The 15,687-nt window shown below is 45.0% G+C and overlaps 1 protein-coding gene across 7 annotated transcripts in view; it reads right to left on the bottom strand.

Moving 5' to 3' along the window:
- LOC129172937 (triple functional domain protein) overlaps positions 1-15,687 on the bottom strand; it is a 51,839-nt gene that overhangs the window by 24,765 nt on the left and 11,387 nt on the right. For all 7 annotated transcript variants that reach the window (XM_054763223.1, XM_054763226.1, XM_054763222.1 and 4 more), the window contains exons 3-15: positions 9,979-10,053; positions 7,536-7,650; positions 6,199-6,391; positions 5,039-5,143; positions 4,755-4,951; positions 3,948-4,188; positions 3,251-3,373; positions 2,859-3,050; positions 2,116-2,247; positions 1,805-2,035; positions 1,358-1,480; positions 490-681; positions 128-297 (exon numbers count right to left, since the gene is read on the bottom strand). In XM_054763223.1, the coding sequence (XP_054619198.1) occupies positions 128-297; positions 490-681; positions 1,358-1,480; positions 1,805-2,035; positions 2,116-2,247; positions 2,859-3,050; positions 3,251-3,373; positions 3,948-4,188; positions 4,755-4,951; positions 5,039-5,143; positions 6,199-6,391; positions 7,536-7,650; positions 9,979-10,053 (2,089 nt within the window). The remainder of the gene's footprint in view (positions 1-127; positions 298-489; positions 682-1,357; positions 1,481-1,804; positions 2,036-2,115; positions 2,248-2,858; positions 3,051-3,250; positions 3,374-3,947; positions 4,189-4,754; positions 4,952-5,038; positions 5,144-6,198; positions 6,392-7,535; positions 7,651-9,978; positions 10,054-15,687) is intronic.

Genomic DNA, 15,687 nt, shown 5'->3' with positions numbered 1-15,687 from the left:
TCTCCTCCTCCGATTCATTCTTTTTAAGTGCACATCACATTTTGAGTTGTCCCTTAACCTTTTTTGTGAAAATATTTATTAATTTTATTGACAAATAACATAAGTAAGATTGTTTCATGTTTGCTACCTGAGCTGTTGGATGAGGTCCTCGCCCTCCTTGATGACGTTGACGGTGACCTGCAGCGTGGTCTGCTGTTGCTGGCCGAAGCGTTTAATCAGATCCTGGACGGCTTCCACCGACTCGGCGTACACGTCGTCCAGCAGCTCTTTCTGGAGCTCCTCCAGCCATGTCCACAGCTACACGGCAAGTAAACAGGTATTGTTTATGTTTTGACCTCTGACAAAGTGGTTCTGTTTTGTAAAATGTTTGTGCTGCTCCCTCTGTGACTAATTTGGAGATAAAACGTATTAATCATTTGCCTCTACACTGGAAAAGCTCTCAACAGGCAGCCCACCAACCACTTCAGTGTTACGTCACCCTCGGCCCACCTCTTTGACGTGTGTATGGAAGGCGACAGACATGTCCAGCAGGACTTTGCGCTGTTCCACGCGCCGGACAAAGTCTTGGATCCTGTCTTCCAGCTGGTGGGCGGCCTGGTAGATCTCCTCCGGGTCGCACTCTCCCGTCTGGGCCAGCTGCTCGGCCGCCTCCAGCAGCTTGTCTGCATTGGTGTAAGTGTTCTACACAGGATGGGAACAGATAGAGGAGGATGAATCCACAAAGATTGTAATATTATTAAATCATTTCAAAATGGACAAGGATCAAGAACATTATTGTTATTGTAAATTCAATATATGAACATTGGATCATATTAGTAACGCCATTTTCAGAGCTCATATCATATATAAGCAAATGCTTGTGGAAATCTTATTTGTTAGAGCTGCTAAATGGCAGCATTATTGCAATAAGGCTTTTTCCACAGAGAATCAACATTTCAGGTTTTTCCTCTTTTCATTGTGCCTTTTTGCTCTACTTTCTACTTTGCTCCACCCCCCCGCTACAAAGCAAGGAACCATATTTGGTATGTTACTGTCCATCAAAATGGATTCAATAAAAAAAAAAATTAAAAAGAAAATTAAGAACAATTATTCAAAATCACCATTATATCATAATATAACAAATATATAATAAAAATACAATATTTAAAATACTTCATATTTATAAATTATAGTACAGTATATACTATATTAATTATGAAATATATTTAATTTATTAATGGGTTGAAATTAAAAGCAGGAAATGGAAAATGAAGCTGAAATATGCACATAATAGCAGTCAGATGTGTAGTTATCATATGCTAACATAGCATAAATACAAGCAGGGCCTATGAAGGGCATCAAAAACAAATAAATATACCTGGGCCACCTCCTCAAAGTCTTCGTGCCGTTTCTGGAGGGCTCGGGCTCGGTGGAGGGACTTGCCCACCCCTGTGTGCTTGCTGAGGAAGGCCTCGCCGTGGTTTTCTATCCAGTCTAGAACCTGACACGACAAGAGGGAGACCATCAGCACCGCATTAGCCATACGAGGGCGCTCATGGCAGTAAAAAGTGTAAAAAGACGACCCATGATGGTGATTCTAATCAGTGTAATCTGCTCAGCCTTCCTCTCTCAAGACTTCCTCAGCATCTGCATGCACTCTCCATGGCAACAGTTGCCATGTCAACACCGTCGAGAATGCCCCTTTTTGGACAGTGTGTACCCACATTATCATACTGGACCTTTTGATATTATCATGTTCATTATAATGCAAAGACCTTTACATTTTCAGGGATGCAACTCTACATTTGGTTGTGCATGTGTGTACCTGCTGGACGTCCTGTTGAAAGACGCAGAGCTGCAGACGTTGGTGCAGCCGGACCTTGCGGTGCTGCCAGATGTTCTCCAGCTGCCTCTGGTGATGCAGCACCTCGTGGATGATGTCCAGGACGTGATGCACCGCCTTGGAGTAGTTGGCCGAAGCCGTCAGTGAGTCGGCGCTGCCTGGGGTCAGAGGTCGCTGCAGTTTGTCCAAGAGGGCTTTGCCGTCCTGGCTTACCTGGGGGTTGCAGAATATTTTGTAATATTCTATTAGAGCCACAAGAGTTAAAAAAAATATATCGAGAAGGGTGACGTTACCTCCGAGTAGGCAGAGGTGATGTGCTCGTACAAGCCTTGGTGATGGTGAATGGAGTCTTCCAGATCCTGAAGCTCAGAGGGTAAGTCCACCTCGCCGCACGCCTTACACCATGTGTCCACGTTGCTCATGTACTGCAAGGAGAGAGGAGCAGTCAAATCACACAGTGATGTGTTTTCTTTACTGGACTAAAAAACAGTATGTTTATCAATTTTCTTAACAGAATTATTTGTGGATGGCTTGTGGTGACTTCTAAGAACTTAAAAGCATCATGTGAGAGAGGATCAAAACAACAATAAATACCAACAAGTGACCTCATTAGTGCACTGCACACATTTCCATGACAAATGCGGTACGGTGAATCTTCAAACGGGAAAAATGTTTCTACTTCTGCTAGTAAACATGCATGTTCCCATTTGGGCCATGCATCATTCTATAGTGTCCAACTAATGAGCAGAAACAATGGCAGATAACAGAGAGTGCATGGGATTGTATGCAAATGCATGCAAACGTGGCACAGATGTAAGGCTTTGTAGGTTTAATAAAGCCTAATGGTTGTTTTTTTTTAAACCCAAAGCGCTGAATCTAACCAATGGGGAGATGCCCTGGTTCATACTGTCTTTGAGTTAGAGGAGAGAAAAAGATGCCACCCTCATGTTTATGTAATTCTCATGGTGTTGCAGGACTACTCTGCATGCCTCAGTAAAAGAAATACAGTATATAATCGGTTTATAATGCAACCAACCTGGTCACACTTCTGGTGGAAGTTGGCCGACATCTCCAGCAGCGTGCTGCGTTCATCCAGTGCAGCGGCAAAGGCCTTCCACTCCTGCTCCAGCTGGCCTGAAATCTGCTTGATTTGATGGGAGGCGTAGTGGCCCGACTCCAGGAGCCGGTTGCCCACCGACATGATGCGGTTGATGTTCACGTACACGTTCTGTGAGGTGAAACAGAACTTTTATGGCTCTTTTTTCATGTGAGGAGAGAATCTCTTGAGGCTTCCATTGTCACGAGTTTCATAATAGTTATATAATGGCAAGTGTGGATAAGACAAGGAGTGTGTTGGCAGCTCTGATTTAACACCCAAGTTTCTTTAATACGTGATTGTACGTGGCTCCGCATGCATGTGCATCTTACCATGCAGTTCATGGCAAAGTGGTTGTGCTGTGTTTGCAGCTCCACGGCGTGCGGGTGGTTGTTGCCGATCTCAGTGTAGCCTGCCAGGAACAAGCCCTTGTTGTGCATGATCCAGTCAAACATCTGAGGCAGGAGGGGAAAAGAGCAAATAGATCAAAACACAACATCAAGTTATGGATGCAACATTGTGAAGCAAGGTGCAACCAAGCGGTGCAGGTGGTGTTTTTTGCAAACTGCTGCAGTGTGCAGAGCTGTCATCTTTCCAGGTCAGCATGCAGAGAAATGAATCCATTAAATGTAGCCTCTTGCTCTCTTCCAGAGAATAACTGGTGGCCTGTGGTGTCCTAGCAACAAGCTCCTGCTACTGCAGTGTATCCAAGACAGCAGCGATCTGTGTTGCTGCAACCTGCTATTTTATTCCCCTCACTCGGAGATGGATCTCTAAATTTTACCTCATTCTGTCTTATGTGCAACTGAAGTGCATACAATATGTGTGTGTGTGTGTGCGTGTTTGTGTGTGAGAATTGATGAGCTCTGCACACGCAACACAAATCAATGCTTCTCTGTGGCCATAATTAGGTTGTGTTTATATTGCATGCCCCGCAGTCATCAGCCACTGTTGTTACAGATTACCGTCGCATCACCGCCCTCACTGAGTGACAACACACCCCTCCCCGGACTGCCGAAGGCCACCGACCTTCTCTGCGTCCTGCTCGAAGAGGCGGAGCTGGAAGCACTGGTCCAGCTGGAGCTTGCGGACGTGCCATGCCTGGTGGAGGTGCTGGCGGGTGGAGTGCAGCTTGTCCAGCAGCTGGGTGATGCGCGGCACCAGGCCCTGGGTGTCGGCGTTGCTGCTTGTGCTGCTTCCGCCGCTGCCTCCACTACTGCTGCCATTGCGGTTGGAGGAGGACTCGCTGCTCTGGATCCTCTGCAATAACCTGGAGGGAGTTTGGTATAAAGTGTTAATTACATGATTATGTTTTTAACATGATTACCAGAGATGTATATGACATTTGTGACGCCCAAAATGCGTTGAAAGACATGCTCACCAATTATGTTGCTTAGTACCACATTTTTCTTGATGGCGGCCATGTTTTTCTACCAATCTTGCTGAAATTTTATTCTTGTGTTTGTCAGTCCCCTAAAGGTGTGTACCCAATTTTGTGGTAATTCGGCATAACACTCCAGAGTTACAGTGGGTATTTTGTAGGGCTGTGTCAGAAACTACAAGTCAAGCCTGCTTACAGCGCCATCGTGTGGTGTACTGTATCTGTCAGAAAGTAGGAGCGCGTGTTCTGAAAAAATGGCACCTTTTGTGTGCAGCGGTTAAGGAGTAGAAGCGTTATCTGGTAGAAATTAGAAATGCATGGTTGACATTGTAGAGAACTACAATGTACCTTGTGGATTTTCTCATGCAAGTGCATGAAAGCCCAGTGAATCCAGGCGTGTCCAAACACTTCTTCCACCCTGACATGATATAGCATGTCTGACATTGTGTGGGTACCTCTGTCCCTCAGTGTCCAGCTCCTCGATCGGAGCTTTGATGACCTTCTTTTTTAACGTGGCGTGCTCTTCTATCATTCTCCGGGCCCCATCCAGGTCTTGGGGGAAGTCTTTACGCGAAACAGTTTCCTGCATCTCCTCTAGTCGGGCCAGCATCTGTGTGGCGTGACCAGAGAACTCCTCAAAGGCCACTCGGATCTGGAGGGAAATGAAGAATGTTGGTATGAAGGAGCAAAAGCCTTCTTGAAAAGTCACTGCAGGCCTTTATAAGACAGGTCATCTCACCTCGATCCACTCTTCATGGTTGTAGTCCAGACTGCCATCGAAGTCTGCCGTCAGCTGGGAGGGGTCCACCACCTTGGTCAGACCTTCTAATGACACCATGGTGGTCTGAAGGAAAAAAGCAGCGAGGGATTGAAGCAGAGTTTGTATGGACTTTCAGTTAATGGAGTATAAATTGCTTCTTCTAATCCTCTCTGTTGAGAAGTTTTTAATTAGCGCAATCCAGCTCATTCTTTACTTCCCTAAAACAACCAACATGAGACCTTAATAGCGCCAAATAGCTGAGCTTCTCGACTAATCTCTGCAGCATTTAGCAGTGAACACATTTGCTCTTCCTCCAATGATGTCAGGCGGCACAGTGCACCCTCCACTTCACCGATGACAAATACAATATAACAGCCTAGCACGCAACAATCTCATCTGACAATATCAAATTTGTTGAGCGATGGAGAAGCCTTCAGCATCTCGGCGCCGCTTTCCGCACAGCCTCCTCCGCACAACACCCCCACACACATGGCCAGAGAAGAAGCTCGGTGAAGGCCGACCCGACCAACGCAGTATTACACACTGCAAAGGGTCAACAGAATGCTGGCGCCATTGTGTAGGTTCATCGATTTGTACGCATGTAAGGGAGAAAAATATGTTGTGTACACAGATGCATGCAATTCATTTATGAACAATTCACTTTGATAAGAAGGAACGGACGGAACAAGAAGGTTAGCTAGCAGTACATGAAGTCAATCAGTGTGACAAAGCTTGTGTGCCACCCAAATAATCAATATGGACGTGTGGAAACAGTGACAAATGGGGAGTACGGCGGTGAACAATAAGAGAGCATAACCAGGGAAGGCAAATGTCTCATTTTTAAAGATGGCATTACCAGAATTACTGTAGCAAATGAGGATGGCATCTTTAACTGGAACGCCACTTAGATGAGCTCCACCAAGGCCTAACAAACATGATTCCAAACAGCACCAAATTGTGCACCTTCATTTTGCATAATCCAGCAAAAAAAACATCAAGCAGGCTGTGCTGGATGAGCCCACTAATGAACGCACTGAGGTGATGGCTAATGCATCTCCAAAGCAGCAGCACATATGTACTGTAAGAGGAAGTAAGCTGTCATGGTAACAACTACAACTTCCAACAACCAAAACTCTTACCTCAAATTCAAACTTGGAGCTTCCGAAATTGGTCCTCTGCTTTTGCCAGAAGTTGTCGGGCTTGATGATGAGCGCGACGTGGATGCACGACGGGAACGACTCCTGCAGGATCTTCAGCAAGGGCTTGATGCTGTCCCACTTGGAGCCGCGCATGTCAACGATGACCGTGAAGCCATGTTTACAAACCTCCTCGCTAGAGGGAGAGAGGGAGGGATGGATGGATGGATGGACGGACGGAGGGAGGGAGGGTGGGAGGCGGGGAGATTGGAGATAATCCAGAAAAGAGGGGCCGGATGACAGACGTGGGAAAGGATGGAAGAGGGAGGGGTTAATAAAACAAACAAAAAACAAAGGAAAGAATACAAAATCTGTGAGATGACGCATTTTTCTATAGCGTCAGATGCCTACGCAGCAAACACAGATCCCACACACCCACACGCTCAAACAGCCGACCACACACACAGAAACCTGTGACAATGACTATAAAAATTGTTGTAACACACACACACACACACACACACACACACACACACACACACACACACACACACACACACAAATATATAAATCAGCACATTTGGACAGCAGCTCTCTAGGATTATCATCCTCCAAACTATTTCTGAACACTTTTCCTTACAATTTGACACAATTGTAATATCCTTCCATCATGAGAGCCTGTCAGAAACTCACGGATGTGCTTTCCTAAAATAGATCACCACAAAGTGCACACAAAATGATACATATGCATACATATCATATATCATGCAAAATGATAACAGGACTATGACTGCTTATAGAAAACTGGGTGGGATTGACAGTGAATGTCTGATATTAAATCTTGCAGTGATGAAATGGAGATGGATGGAGACAAGCATGGATTTACCTGCGAGGTGAGAAGCCAAGCGGTCCACAATAACTAGTACTGCTGCTGCTGCACTGCCTCAGCTACTGCGACGTTTTGTTTTGCTTCCTCACACACATACACACACACACAAGCTCACACATGCGCGCTTCATCTCTGTGGGTTTTAATCTTCCACGCCCCCGCCCCCTTCTCTCTCTTTTCTGCTCCCTGTGGATCCCGCTTTCCTTTCCTCGCTTGTTCTGCGTTATTCATCCAGGCTTTCCCTCGTGTCCCTTTTCGTCACTCGAGAAGTGATTTTTGCCAGCCAAAAAAAAAAAAAAAAGCTGCGGCAGGCGAACTGCTCTTGAATAATTCCCTCTCCCTCTTGTCCTCTCTCACCCGTCACATGCTCCACTCAGCACTTTCACGTGCGTTGACTGCATGCTTCGTTCTAAAGCATTTTTACAAGAGGGGGCTATGAAATAACGTCTAACCTAGGGATGCCGGCCAGGTAGGCGATCAGTCTCCTCAGGTCGTCCGTTCGTATTCTGTCGTGGTTGCTGCGTGACGGGAAGGTCAACACTGGACCGCCGCGTCGGTCCCTGCCGCCTAAGACAAAACACACAGATGTATTACAGAAGGAACGCTTGCATGCTGCAATCAAATGAGTGGCCATCATTTTAGGAAGTGGCTTATTGTAGCAATGGGACTCATACATAGCATTTCGAACACAGTAATCCGCAATTAATTACACTCGTGCACATCTGCCTTGGCGCTTAAAAACAAATCCAAAATTAATAAGTTTTTACATTTTAACTGGCCACACAGCTGTTGCAGGCAATTTCATCATAAACTGGGAAGTAAAAGCTTTTGTCCATATACCGTAAATGCTATAGTTATAGCCGGGGCGTCCACAAAGAGGACTGCCGTTAATTGGATGCAGCTAATAGCTGGAGACATGTGAATTGAAAACTCACTACATATAACAACTTCATTTTTATTTTTGACTTTAATGACTTGGAGAGCATGATAAAGCACCGCCCGGAGAGAGCCCATGTGATCACAACAACAGTGCATGCTCAGAAAGTAGACGCTGGAGTCCGAAAAAGGCGTAGCAGCTGAGTGCAAAACCCACTACGGTGGCACAGAACTGGACAAGTTCAACTCGACTGACCTCATCGCACATCCGACGCAGTACAACAAAAAAAAAAAACAGCATGAGAATCCTGTTCTTTGTGGGAGAACTTCCCTTGATCGAGCCTTTTGTAACATTCCACACTACAAAATAAGTAACAAAAGTATGTATGCGTCATGCTGATACACAAGGCTGCAATATCAGTGTACAGTAAACAGCATACTTCAAAATACAGCCAGAATGAATACCATGAGTTCATTGTGAACAATAGTACGGCAAGTGTAATACACACGTCTTTCATGGCAACAGCTCAGTAGTGTACCCAACATTTTAAAACGCATGCAGAGGTAAATAGCAGAGGTAAATAAAACTTGTGATGCTTCATATGCAGCTACCGCCATCTTGTGGAGTTAACAAAAAAGAACTACAGCCACAGCTGTTAATGCCAATGTTTTTCGACCCGGCATTATTTGCTTTTGCAGACCATGCATCCTGTCACTACGGAAGACTCAGCAATTAATTGGTTAGGAGGCGTCAGTTGGAGCATTTAAGGTAGTATCTATCTGAAATGGTGCATTATGTCATAGCATAGGTCCCAGCTTCCATTATTGTTGACAGTAGATGGGTTTTGAGCTTTGCTGCGAGTAATAAAACAAGAGGAAGCCATCACAGTGAGCTGTGGGCAACCGGCCGTAACTTCTCAGTGTGGTAACGGACTTCCTGCTGCTTCCGGTCTTACGCCATATGCAGCATGTTAAAACCACTCTGAAGCACAAGCTGCGTCTTTGATGCTATTACACCACAATAATGAAAGATCTCAGTAAAAGGCACGGCTTCTGTCTGCTGCATTCTGTATTTCAGCTACAACGGTGATCATTTCGCCAGTGAGAAGTGCTGCTGTGCTCGTGTACATGCTCGTAAACACAGGCTCAATGTGCTCAGCCCACAAATTAGTCAGATGAGAGGGCTTGCAGAGAGCACGTAGGCTCGCCCCGCCAGCTCCGAGGGCGAAATGAAAATACTAAATGTGACTAACATGAGGAAAGACGAACAAAGCCTGTTTATTATTATATGCATGTTCAAAGTTATAGGCTTCGTGCACCCCATTTCCCCCCTTTTTTCTTACCAGCCTTGCTTTCTTCAATTCAAAGCTGATTACTCAGCCAGCAACGACTCGGGGATGCCGTTTCTGACAATGCGTCGTCGCTATGGAAACGCCACCCTGTCTCTGTCTCTCTCTCTCCCGATGTAAATGTGTTTGCCTGAGTCATCACGACTGTCATTGCTATTCTGTTTGACCTTCCCGGAGCAAACCACCCCCCACAATTTCTATTTGTTACTTCATTTGGTAGGGTTAGATGAATGTTAACAGTCAGCTAAAGGCTGCTGCCATTTTTCCCTGGCGAGAGTCGAGTATGCTGAGTGAACCTCTGCAGGGGGTTGCAAAGACACTGTGCAGGCCTGCAGAGACAACTGTGGGGTTCAACGTCTTTATAATGTCAGAGAACTGTACATACATTCTCTCATCAGATACATACAGTGTGTCTGTATGTATTTGTTTGTGTATGCTAACTGTGGTGCTGTTTGACTCTCATAAAATGGACTGACTTGAAATTTCTTACACAGCTCAATGTGCTGTAACAAAACACTCTCTGTAACTTTAGGTTCTTTAGCCGAATCACCATGAAATTTGGTACACATCTTGAGGGGCCTGACGAGCACGTCTTGTAAAATTGGTAGAAGAACAGGGTCACCACCGAGCAAAATGTCACATCACTGTAAGTTGCCTTACAAACTCTTACCTGACAAAAATGCTACTTTTTCTTTCAGGATGGGAAGCACCTCCATCGCTCTCATGTCCTCATTTCTCCTAAAACCTGGAGAGAAACAGAAGCAAGGTAGACAAAATTAAGACAACATCTTTTTAACCGACAGTATGGCACCTCTTTCTGTCTGCTTCAGTCACAGTTAAGTCGATTTGCGATCAACATACATAAAATACTGCATGTGCAGTGACAGAATATATAAATAATGCACTGTGCAGTTATTGTAAATATCTTCTCCTGGTCTTAAAACAAACCCATAGAAGTAATGATGCGTATCACATGTTGCTTTTTTTTTTAGAAGCAATATGATAAGACAAACTGCTGCAAATGCTCCCCGACGGCAACAACCTAAACAAGCAGCCCCTCTGTGAACATCATCTCATGACTCTGACAGGGAGTCGACAGTAGATAATGACCCACCTAAGTTCCTTTATTGATGACAGAATAGATATTTTTAAGTCGGTCCATTAACTGACGTCATGTAGTCATTAACTTCTCTGAAAGCCGACTACTTTCTACATTGCTGAGCAAAGCTAAATTGGCAGCAGTTAAGAGGCACACATACTGTATTAAGGGGGGGAGAGTGAAGTCACGCATAATAAGGGTAAAGGGCATCGATGGATGTAACAAACGTCAGCGTCTTTTCAGCGCCGAGTGACTCATCTTCTGAAGAAAGAGAATCTTTGATGTGCGGTGTGACTGGCAGGCTGCCACCAAGCACGGGTATTATCAAAAGGTCAGTGAGACGTTCACTACTGACAAGATGACAAGCGGTAAAACACGGCGCGCGCACGTAAACAGCGTGTTTACAGGCCTCGCTTTTTTCAGCACACACAAAACATGGCCCTCTATTGCGAAAGGAGAAACAGTAAGTTCAATAACCTTTGGAATTGACTAAATCCTTGGATGGTCTTGCATTATTAAAGACCTTCCATCTCTTGTATTTAGGGCACTCGAGGAATTATTATTTCAACTTTTACCTGCAATCTTTCATAGAATCACTTGCTAAAATTTCTATGTTTAGCTGCACAATTCATTAAGCGGGCCCAGAAGGGATGCCGAAGAGTCTTCCAAAACACATACAGGCACCCATATACGCCACTTATGTGTGTTTAAGGTGCTGTGGGATGTGAGAAAGTGGCACAGCAGCTAAATATAGAGCGGCCTGGTCACAGCCACACATATGCAAACACAAAAGCACGCAGAGGCTAATTGGGAATGAAGTGGCGGTAAATGACAAGCTTGTACCTGTCAAACAAATGACCGTGGAGCCTTTCGGGGCATCCAACCACGTGTGATTAGCTGCCCAGCAAGCCATTCTCATCAATTCATCCAGAAATGCTTCGAATTAGGCTGAACGATGAAGGACTCATTCCCTTCCCGCTGCAGGCAGAGCCGCAAGCAACTGCGGCTAATCCTGGCATTCCTGGGCGTTGATATTCCAATCCAGGAGAAAAGTGCACACTTTGCTGTTGTCTACCATTCCTATGGAAAAGCCGGAGCAATCATTTCCGACGCAGACGCAGAGCTGTTAGGTGTTGGTGTCGGATACACCAGGCCAGGTTATGGGAGGTAATCCTGAACGTGTGGGAGGGCCGGCAATTATAATATGCCTGCACTGCATTTATGCTTCCTGGCAAGCCGCTTAGCATGAAGACTTGAGACTGACAGGGAAAACCTACATATGGGAGCTTGGAAAACATTCCTGCCATGGCCTCAAAAGTCAACAGACACATTGGCTTGTGTCTTTACACTATGACACACAAACCGGTATCCAGCACACTACTTGCTGCAACCAGCAGAGGTGCTGTTGAGTCAGTATCAACTAGTTTGCAGTCTAATGGGCTCCACTCGCCACCACAAGGGAGGCGACAGACGACTGTGTTTGACAAAACTCATCTTCAACGCGTAGCAAACCCTGCACACGGGAGGCGGCAGGTGCTGTGGCCCGCTACACCAGTGAGCAACGTGCTCATATCCACAGCAAATTAAGAGTCTCCCACGGTTTTGATTGGTTGTCAGATTTGGAGAGAATTTGAGGGTATCAAAGTCGTTCAGATGAGGAAAATGTCCGGATGTTGCTAGTATTGAAGATAAACGTCTGTGTAAATGAATGGAAACTTACTCGATATCTTTAGTCTGGTGCAAACAAGCTCCCATGCAGTTGCTTTTTGTTATATCTCCTTTTTCTTTTTAAGAAATGTCAAATAGCTCCGGGAAATCTGACACGGCAAATATGATTTTTTTCCTTCGTGTTTACCTGCTTGAGAGTACTGAATAGCATCTGCTCTTTGGTCGTTCAATGAAACTCCTTCTGATTGGTCCTTGTCTGGGCGACAGCGATGATCGCGTGTCGCTTGGCTGGACGGTGACTTGCAATAATCACCCAGTTGCGCAGGTTCCTTTGAATATGAATGGACTAGAGGTGACATTGCCTCTCGTTTGTGGCGCCCATAAGGAGGACAACATAACGTACATGCGTACATTCACTCAATTGCACACTGACATGGAAACAGGAGTTTGGAACATTCAGAGACAGCCTGCATCCACCATCCAATTAAAACAACATCTAAATAAAACAAATTACTCAATAGATTGTTAAATGTCCTTATTATTGAACAAGGACATGTTCCACTCCCGTGCTGTAGGTGGTGGTACAGCGCCCTAGTATGGTAGAGGACTGCCTAGCAACTGAAGGACAGGAATCTGAGGCTAAATTATCCAGAGAGACTAACGGGATTTCTTAAGAGCAGGATATAATCATCACACTGTGTTGGAAAATGATGATTAAAATATGTCATTATGATTGCAGGGAGTGATATTTTATTCATTCTGTCCTGAATAGTACGGAGTAAGCAGCAGTCCATCTATAGCCCATCTCATTTAAAGTAACTAACACACTCATTTCAACTGACTAGATTTATTGTGACATTGTTGCAGAGGTTTGAAGGCACGTCCATTAGTTATTCCACAAATGTTCCTTGGGACGTGTGTGTGTGTGTGTGTGTGTGTGTGTGTGTGTGTGTGTGTGTGTGTGTGTGTGTGTGTGTGTGTCCATCCTATCCTTGAATTGATTTATCTCCTGAGTGAATGCATGAAGTGGGTGGTGGCGAAATGGAGCCGCAGACAATATGCGACTACACCCCTCACGGAGAAGGGCAAAGGATGTAGGGGTGAAATTCTACAGACATCTTTTCCAACAGTGACCATTCCAGGCTAGGAGTTATTGAGTCATGAGTCAGGAAACATCAGCTGCCGACACGCTCTTCAAAAGCTTGTGGAGGCCTCCAGGAGGTCAAGTGGGCATTAGACAGGCTTGATACAACAAAGCCGATTAGTCAACAACACCACAACACAAAGACTGTGTGACAAATACCTCTTAAGTGTTTATGCTTTGATGGGAGAAAGACAGAAGGCGACGGCTGCCCGGACAGGGACAGATGGGACGGGTCAGTAGAGGGAGGGACACAGTTCCCATCATACCACAAACAACAAACACTCCTATCTGGTCTGACGGCAACAACAAATTGGAGTAACGACTGAGGTGCGGGGCCTACAGGCCAGCTGTTGCGGGGCAAGGGAAACCAGAACCATGCACATGTGCGTCGCCACATAGCTGTGAACTTCCCACATTGAACACGTGCCAGAAATTCCTGGACCGAGTGATGCGTGGGAAATAGCAGGAATTCTTTGAGGTGGGGTTGAGTGGACAAGAATAGGCCGTCCGTGACCTGGAACCCTAACCTACATCCTGATTGACTCGATGGGAAATACATGATCCAGTGTTGACTGTGACATTTCTACTCCTCTTGTACAGCAAGAAGTCTGTAAATCCTGTTTAAAACATGTGTAGGAATGGGAAATGGTCATCTTGTAAACACTGTAGGAGTTTATCATTGACTGCTGCTGCCTTTCTTGTCTTGGAGTCTTTAGGACATTGGACAGATATACTACCCAGTGTCTTTTTCCAAGTCCTTTATATAGTTCCAAGATTATCCATGTATGCTACAGAAATATGGTTTGCATTAGAGCTCTAGATTCCAATGACTGCATCCTTTCCTCTGTCTTCTGTCAGAGACGTCTGGATTGGCCCGTTCACAGGAAGAGCTTCTCTGATTGGTTGTTGGGATGTGAAATAATCGTCCTGCTTCAAAAAAGCATAACGGGACAATATTGGCAAAGCTAAGAACATAAATAATATGCACCCTAGTGTTTTAGGCTGCATGTCGCCGCTAGTTTTACTAAATGGACAAAAGCAATTGGACGCTTGGCTATCACATGGAAATTGTAGCTATCACAGCTTGCACTCATCTGGAAAGACTTTCAACAAGACTTTGGAGTGTGTCTGTGGGACTTTCCAGAAATAAATTAATCCTGCAGAGCCAGAAGGTGTTTGATAAGGTTGAGGTCAGGGCTCTGTGCAGGCTCTTCTACACTTAACTCATCCAAGCATGTCTTATATGGACCTTCCTTTGTGCAGTGAGGTCACCGTCATGCTGGAACAGAGGCATAAAATGTCTACTGGAGCGCTAGCTTTAAGACTAAAGTGGGACAAAAGAGTCTAGTTATGCTCCAAACTGATTAATTTATCACTTGAAAGCTGTTCTGCTATGGTTATGATTAGACTCTAAAAGGCACTGGACATATTTAGAATAATTTCTCTCAGATCAGAGAAAGTGTTGACAAATCATGCCACATGAATGCATTTACGTCTGGAAACACCAAGCACAAAGTCTGACCAATTAGCATGCTCCCTACAGCACTGAATCTCATTTCCAATCCACTCTTTGGCCCCAAATCTGAATTTTTGGCCTTTGAGGCAAAAAGGACAAGAAACGCCTCTCTTTCAGTTCCCCCATTCGTCCAGACCTCTAATAGCAGGGTAGGATTACTGAGCGAGAAGCAGGCCAAGGTTGCCCCAGTGACCAGAAGAAGAAAAGAAAAGGGGACAGTGAGAAAGGATGGCTGATGTGTGCCAAATGTCCTGGTCTTGTCATTGTGCTGCATCTTATTGTGAGAAATATTTGGCAGACTATAATAAAGCACCACTTTGAACACTGCAGTTCTACAATACATATTCTTTCACTGCATCTTTTAGTGTGGCTGCTTCCCTTTTAATGACTACATGAGATTCAATGCAGCCGCCCTCTGCTGGAAGACGCACACACACACGCCCCCTGGAGGTGGAGCTGGCATTACAACTGAAATGAGACTTGCATGCACTGTAATTCTATCTTTTGGACTCTGTTTAAGAGCAGCTCTACTGTTACAAATCAAGAGAAAGTGATCCTCAGCGCATCTTTTAAGATTTGAATGTTGAACTAAAAAGTTATTACATAACCTTTCTGCCCCCACTCTTGGACAGTCAGACCAGTGGCCGAGGAAGCCAACAGATGGGGCGATTTTAATCCCTGACAAATCTCTAGTAATGACTAGAAAGCACAAAACCTTAAGAAAAATACTAAGTAGATAGTAGTGCTGTGTCTCAAATGACTTTTTCTTTTCAATGGGAGTTGTTTCCATCATTGCCCCCTCAGGCTTTGGTGCAACCTGCCAAGTCACTGTCCTCCTTTATATGTAGGTTTGTGGGGGATTAGCTTTTTTTCAGCCAATACTTGGGGATTTCATCAAAATGTACCATCACATAACAGTGGCTAAGTGTTCCTGCTTTAGGGACTAGAAAGC

This window comes from Dunckerocampus dactyliophorus, chromosome 20, assembly GCF_027744805.1.
Source record: "Dunckerocampus dactyliophorus isolate RoL2022-P2 chromosome 20, RoL_Ddac_1.1, whole genome shotgun sequence".
In the NCBI taxonomy this organism is placed as follows: domain Eukaryota; kingdom Metazoa; phylum Chordata; class Actinopteri; order Syngnathiformes; family Syngnathidae; genus Dunckerocampus; species Dunckerocampus dactyliophorus.
The sequence above is the reverse complement of the archived record's forward strand: the minus strand, read 5'-3'. Positions and strand labels throughout refer to the sequence as shown.